The sequence below is a fragment of the Alosa sapidissima genome, chromosome 12 (assembly GCF_018492685.1).
Source record: "Alosa sapidissima isolate fAloSap1 chromosome 12, fAloSap1.pri, whole genome shotgun sequence".
NCBI lineage: Eukaryota > Metazoa > Chordata > Actinopteri > Clupeiformes > Clupeidae > Alosa > Alosa sapidissima.
The window spans coordinates 16771332-16778744 of NC_055968.1; the positions used below are offsets into that span (position 1 = coordinate 16771332).

The 7413-nt window shown below is 41.0% G+C and overlaps 1 protein-coding gene across 1 annotated transcript; it reads right to left on the bottom strand.

Moving 5' to 3' along the window:
* Positions 1-3085: 3085 nt before the first annotated feature.
* Positions 3086-6883, bottom strand: rwdd3 (RWD domain containing 3). The gene is made up of 4 exons (XM_042056641.1): positions 6691-6883; positions 6119-6558; positions 5852-5967; positions 3086-3546 (listed from the first exon to the last, which is right to left on the bottom strand). Exons 1-4 carry the CDS (start codon positions 6773-6775, stop codon positions 3435-3437), a joined length of 753 nt encoding a protein of 250 aa, XP_041912575.1. The 5' UTR covers positions 6776-6883; the 3' UTR covers positions 3086-3434.
* Between the last annotated feature and the right edge of the window lie 530 nt (positions 6884-7413).

Sequence of the window (7413 nt, forward strand, 5' to 3'; positions counted from 1 at the left end):
TAATGTCGTGCTTCCGTTCATCAATGTTTTTAGGGTAGACCTTGGCTTGGCCCTTAGCCTAGAAATCTAGACGCGCCCCTAGCGGCAGCAGGGCTAGTCTAGCAACTCTCCATTGGCTTGTGCGCTCCAGAAATCGAAACTTAATCAGGACATTGAAATCGTGTAGGCCTATAGAGTCATTTGGTGGGCTTAACATAATGATTGATGGCAGAGTTGCACCGGTTTGGCTTGAATTCCCTGCTACTTGAAAACAAATATCCTATTGCGTGCAGAGGGAATTTGAAAGACAACTGAGTATCCGGCCCCTCAGACTGAGCACTGCGAACGGTGAGTGCCCAGACCCTACATTTTAATGTGGGTCTGGCTCGCCAGGCTACTTGGCCCTAGCTTATTTGACTGTGTAGGCTGCTTGTCTTGTCTATTTGACTGCAAAGACAATATGAACAACAAAACAAAACCACAATATGTTGCGGTAAGCTAACTGGCAGGCCTAAAGTAGCCCAAAACAACAAAACAATAACAAAAATGCCTTTTATCACATTTAATAGCCTACCCAAAATATTTTTTGTAGAACTGCTACTCAATAAAGCACTGAATTTGGTAGCATGATCAAAACAGTTCCACCATCTCCAAATAGGCCACTGAATCTGACAACTTATTCCTTTCATTCCGTCACACATCGACCTAACTCGTTGACACCAAACCGCATCTCAATTGAGATTGAGAGTGGGTCTGGAAAGGCTTAATTGACTTACAACTTCCAGGGGTGCAGTGAAGTTGGTTATTACAAAGAAAATGCATGTCCATATCTGTTTAAACCGGTCACCATCAGTGCGGCCATTGGTTGTTTTGAATGGACTGCTCTATCATATAAAGCCTGCCCCATACTGGATTAGCAATTGTGACCGCGGTGCCTGGGTTTTTAGAACATTGGAATAGAGTGCGGATCGGGCCGCAAATTTCTGTCCGAACCCGGCCCGCGTCCGACAGAGTTGCGTCCGAACCCGACAGGCATTTTCATTTTTATGTCCGAACCCGACCCGAGCCCGACGCAGATGATGCCTCAGTTATTCCCATGCTAGTGATTAAACGTTCACGTTTGTGGATAGCCTGTCTTTTTAGCCCATTAAACGGAACACACAACAAATTGTCTACAGAATCAGATGAGCGTGCACGCACGCAGGTCACACACAGCGCACATTAACACAAGAGGCCCAAGCAAGCATAGCCTATTGAAATATAATTCTTGTCTTACCATTGACGAAAAGTCGTAAAAATGAACTGCAACAGTCGTTGAAACTACAGTGCCTCTGTAACTGATCCATATGCAGCATCGAAGTTAATTGGGGCAACTCGAGGAAATCCTCATCCAGTTGAACGAGACGACCTTATAGCCTACCGGTAGCCTATGTCTTTACCACAGTATGCAACGCAAATAATCTTAAAATCTCCTGATAGGCTAACAACTTTTTTTTAACGTCACCCAAGACTGTGCTTATGTGCATATGTGCGAAATGTGCATAACCATTTGTTTATGTAATCGTGACAACGCGTGTGCATTTCAGGCGGCATGCCACCTATGCCACCTTGTCACGATAAACAAATCTTGCACACAGGAAGAAAGCTATTAGGTCTTTTTTACATTTTACTTTATTCTCAAAAAACAAACGTTTGCATCATGTAAAGCAGACCTGTTGGTTACCCAACATAATAAGGAATTTAAATGTAAGCTTCCAATGCATATCGCCCCCATGTGTCCGAACCCGACTACAATTTCTAAATATTTGTCCGAACCCGACCCGTATAGCCACACTCTAAAATGGCCATGGCCTTTTTGCCAGACTAACCTGCAGAGTGAATTCAAATTCTCTAACAGGTTTGGTTTTTACATCTGAAAGGGTTAACTCGGGTTGTAACCTGCTTCATCATGACCTATCTCGTGAGATATGGACAAGAGTCTGACCAGCTTCAACCACCTGGAGACATAATCAGGTATTTTATTCACTGGTGTGTTTACTAGCAAGAGGGGTGAACTCTTTACTGGTGAATGACAGTGACAGTAGAGTTTCTTTTGTGCAAGAGGGACAGAAAAGTGGCCATTGAGCAAATGCAAGCAACACAGGAACATGGGGCAAAGAACCTGCACTGGCAAAGAACCTGCTCCTTTCTGGTCCACACTCCAGATGTTGAACCATTTGGAGCATTTCCACGAAAAATAAATTGGTTTTGGACCTGAAAAGTTGGTTTTGGAAGCTGGAATAAAAAAAAAACATTTTTTTCTTTTTCTGTGAAAATGAGTGAGTGTCTTTCCACAGGTCACACTGGCACTGTAAGCTGAAAGCACAAGTTTTCTCTCCTTAAGAGTAAATAAAACTAGTTAACTGCCATTATACAGCTAAGCCAAGTCTTGTTTCTACCTTTTTTACGGCACCACTGACATACAGTATCATTTCCTCCTGTTTATGCATGCAACACTCTCTGTTGATGACGCATCCTGATTCCATTCAAAACTGGTGGAAATGTGGCCTGGTAGGCCTACACTATATAGCAAGTTAGCCTTTCAAAGAATTTGGAACAGGAACGGATCGAGAACCCATTCTATTTTAGTCGAAAAATGCTACTGGTGGATGTCGGAAGGCAACAGCAAGTTCCACACTATATTGTTGTGACTGCTCTAAGCCCATATGGTGTTGTATCTGGAATGTCAGTGCATCGTCTACTTTATCGATGTCCTATGTTGAAATTCGCCAGAGTTCTCCTTTAAAGATGCAATCAGTGATTGTGCAGAAGTTGCATTTGTTTATATTTTTGTTGAAAATTATTAGCAGACGCTTTTGTCCAAAACAACGTACATTATATTTTAACCAAGGACCAAACTAAACACACCAGAGAAGTTTAGTATTCCCAGAGAAACTTCACACAGGATTTCATTTGAGGACAGGCTGCCCTCACTTTGTTTCCAGAGAGCCACATTTATGCCATTGCAAACCTGCTTGAGACACTCTAACCCACTAATCTCGCCTTGTAGTGACCCTCTGGTCTAACCCTGGCCAATTGAATATAATAACACATGAATAACGTGTTATAGTCTTTATACATTTATTGTAGTTAGGTTATTGCAGTAATACTTAACCTAACAAACATTTGTACCAGTGTTTCTAAATTAAAATAATTTGTACAAAACATCCACTTTTCCTCCAAACAGAGACAAAGTATTCATGTGTGTCATCAGTTCCCTTGCCACAGGTGTATAAAATCAAGTATCTTTTTATGAATGCAGCTTATAGTTTATGAAGGCAGGCTTCATGGTGCTTGATTTTATACACCTGTGGCAAGGGACCTGATGAAACCCATGAATAGAAAAAGTATATGCACCATAGGGAGCAGCAACTCCCACAGACATAAAACAGTAATTTTAACATGTTATAACTTAATTATAGCAACGAGGGTACAAACTCCTCGTACATCCCTCTGAAACCGATTGCCTGGAATTCCATTTTGAGATCTTCATGTGTCGAACATTCTATCACATCAAATGTAGATAACCTACATGACAGAGGGAACAAGTTGTTATGAACCTTAAAGGAACACGCCACCCAATGTCAGTAGTAATATGTGTTCTTACCTTAAAGGAGAATTCCGGTGTGATATTGACCTAATGTGTGTTTAAACATGATACCGAGTGTGAACGTATGTCTCATAGCCCATCTCGGCTTGTCCCCTGCACTCCGAAATCTGGCGCTAGTTAGCCGATGCTACCAACAGCTTTTTCAATGGTGGTGCTTCGGCATCAGGCTAGCCATGCAAATAAATCACTGTTTTACACCATTTACGAGGCTCAATGTATCTCCACACTTCCGAGGGCCCCGACATTTAAAACGAGACATTGTAGTTTACTTACAAGACGATTTATACAGACAGTATCTTCACGAAGTTTGCAGCCATCTTGAATTTAGTCACGAGTCGCGCGACGAGTAAAAATGAACAGGTATGATAACTGGAATCCATGCATTTCCACGGAATTATTTTTGGAATCTGATCCCTTATCATACCTGTTCATTCTTACTCGTCGCTCGACTTATCGTGACTAAATTCAAGATGGCTGCAAACGCTAAACTTCGTGAAGATACTGTCTGTATAAATCGTCTTGTAAGTAAACTACCAGTGCTTTTTCAAAGTTCTCAATGTCTCGTTTTAAATGTCAGGGCCCTCGGAAGTCTACCAATGAAGTGTGGAGATACATTGAGCCTCGTAAATGGTGTAAAACAGTGATTTATTTGCATGGCTAGCCTGATGCCGAAGCACCACCATTGAAAAAGCTGTTGGTAGCATCGGCTAACTAGCGCCAGATTTTGGAGTGCAGGGGACAAGCCGAGATGGGCTATGAGACATACGTTCACACTCGGTATCATGTTTCAACACACTTTAGGTCAATATCACACTGGAATTCTCCTTTAAGGATATCTTTCTTTTTGCAAAAAATAAAGTACAATAGGCATTAATTAGTAGGCCAGATAGCAGCATGTTGAAATTATGTGCCAAATTGCGTTTTTTATTACAATGATAAAATTGTAGGCAACAGGCCGATGTGCGTTTTATTTGGAGACTGTTTTGCGAGAAAGAGACTGAGTTTGCTGCTGATATTCTGGAGATAGCCAATGTAGGACTTTAGCCTTTTAATATATTTGCTGCATTGGATCAGTCTTTCTAGAAAAGGCAAGAGCTTTCTAGCCTCACGTCAGCAGCGCGGCATCACTATACATTAAAACAACCAGCGGATGGCGGGCGGGTGCGGTTTTGAAAATTGGTCAAAAAACTTTGGTGCATATGGATGATAAGTTTTGCTATGCAGTTACGGTTGAAATAATAGCCCATCCGCACATCTCTAGTGTGTGTGCCTCTCTCTCTCGCTCAGAGGGGAGGGGGAGGCTGAGGGGTCGATCAAGCATTGATTCTAAACTCTGTGGTGGATAGGATCTACAATTAGGTGTTAATTAATATTACTACGCTAGGTTGAAGTAGCCTACTCCCAAGTGCTATTGCGCCACATTGTAGTTCCCCTGTTTATTCGCTTGGAAAATCGCCACGTTTCATGTTGTGTGACCATACACATTTTTATCAAGTACTCGTGCAACTGTATTTAAGTAGGGAAAACGTGGATGTTTTTGATTACTGCTATCTTACTCCCTCTATGGCATGTCTGAGCCAGCTAGCATAGCAACATGCTAACACATTCGCACCGCGCACCAGAGCGTTTGAGTGCACGTACCGACACGGGAGAGGTATGACTCAACTCGTGAAAGTTAAGGTAAGAACATATATTACTGTGTGTGTGTGTGTGTGTGTGTGTGTGTGCGCTAGGGCATCCAGCAGGTATGTATGGAGTATGAAAGGGTATGGGTGTCCTAGGTATATATAGGTGCATGGGTGTATGAGTAACAGAATGTGAATACCATGCCTGAGTAGGATTGTAAATTGATAATAGTTAATATGTCTGTACTGGTATAAGCAATTTCTGTTACATGTATGAAATCAAATAAATATAATTATAAAAAAATAAATAAATAAATAAAAAAAAAAAAAAAAAAAAAAAGAACATATATTACTACTGACATTGGGTGGCCTGTTCCTTTAATGAACACTTCAGCATTTCATTAAGCAACCTTTAGAGCAACCCTTTCCCCAGAATTGCATGTTTGTCCCCAAGTTGCCATTAGCTCAATGTTGTTTTCTGTGCCATCGAAAATGCCTTAGGAACACACATGTTTGTTTATGCAGTTTAAAGGGTCTATATTTCCAAACCTGTTGGACCACTCATAAGCTTGTGACATTTAGTAACTAAGAAACTTACTGTTGGTGGCCAGCTGAGAGAGGAGATTCGCAAAGAACTCTCATCATTTTCTCCTTGCATTTTTTTCCAGATGAATCTATGTCCACTTTTACTGTTTTCTGTAAACGTAGATACTCCTACATTGAGAATCATAAAACATTAAATTTAGCATAATTTCAAATTACATTTCTGATTTGAAACATAAATAACAACAATAACAATGACACATGTATTAATGTATTTTCAGATGGGTCTCTATATTCAGATCAGTTTCAGCTGCCTGTTTACCTTAATGTTTTTTCTTGTCCCTTGCAACATTATTAGTATCACTCTACCCATGAAGAGTCTTCCAGTCAGGTCCAACTCTGATGTAAATTTTTCAATAATTCTCACATATTTAGTCTTTGCCCTCATGTGGTCCAGATGCAACAGAGCAACCCATGGGCCCTGCTCGTCTTTTTGTGTTGGTGCAATGGTTGGCATGATAAGACCTGAGGAGTTCTCTTTAAACCATGACAGTAGTTGGTGAATCATTGGCCCCGGCTGTAATTCCACCGCCTTCTCATTCAAATTTTCCTTTACTGACTGACACTGGTGTCGAGACAAACCTTCGGAGGTAACGCTGATAGCTGGAAGACACTGCGGATACCCCGGTGACAGATGGAATATAATGCTTAAAGTAACTGCCTCCACCGAAAGTTTTATGCGGAAAACAAATCCTTTACCAGCTGCAAACGAAACAAAAAAACACAAATGAGAATAAGATATTTCCTCAACAACATCCTAACAATAACTATGATTTAGCCTACTCAATTATTTGTATAAAGTTTGTCTGGAGTTGAGATCTTCATTTAGCCTACCTGATTCTTCCAACAATTCGAACTCGTCCTTGCCGCAATATATCGCTGACAACACGGACAATTCATCAGCCGCAACTGAAGACATTGTAACAAAATAGAGACAAAAATAGCCTTTTACATTCAACCAAAACTGCTACATTGTCACGACCACATACCTCACACTGACTGCTGTCCGTTCTGTTTCTTCTTCTATTGAAATGTCCTGACCTTCACATTCGACTTGGTGCTGTACTGCCATCTAGTGGCGAGAGTGGCAACTCCTTGTCTTGACTTTTCAAATAGTGCAATGCCTCAGGTGCATGAAAGCCTGACATTTCTGCCAGCGTTATATCATGAAGTTTATTTTCAGATACTGGAGGTAAACCATGTGACACGTGATATCATGTGATTGTGAAAGGTCAGTGGCAAGATGACCAAAAGTGTTTGCATCCGTTACGGCTGCTCATGTAATTAGGCTAATTACGTGCAGTTATGCAAAGCCACATTTTATGTGTGCTTATTTTTTTTCAATCATCTTCTATACGTAAAATGTGCTAATGGGGTTGCAGATGAATTTAACAGAAACTCTGAGACATGGGCAGTCACCCAGGGGCGACATCTTGCCGAGGCGCTCTTAGTACAGTAGGCTACGCTGTGTTTGGAAAATAGGCTCCCAATTTTCATGTAAAAATTGATTTTTTTTGCATATTTTGCTAATATAGAGTCTAAGGAACAAGATTTTTT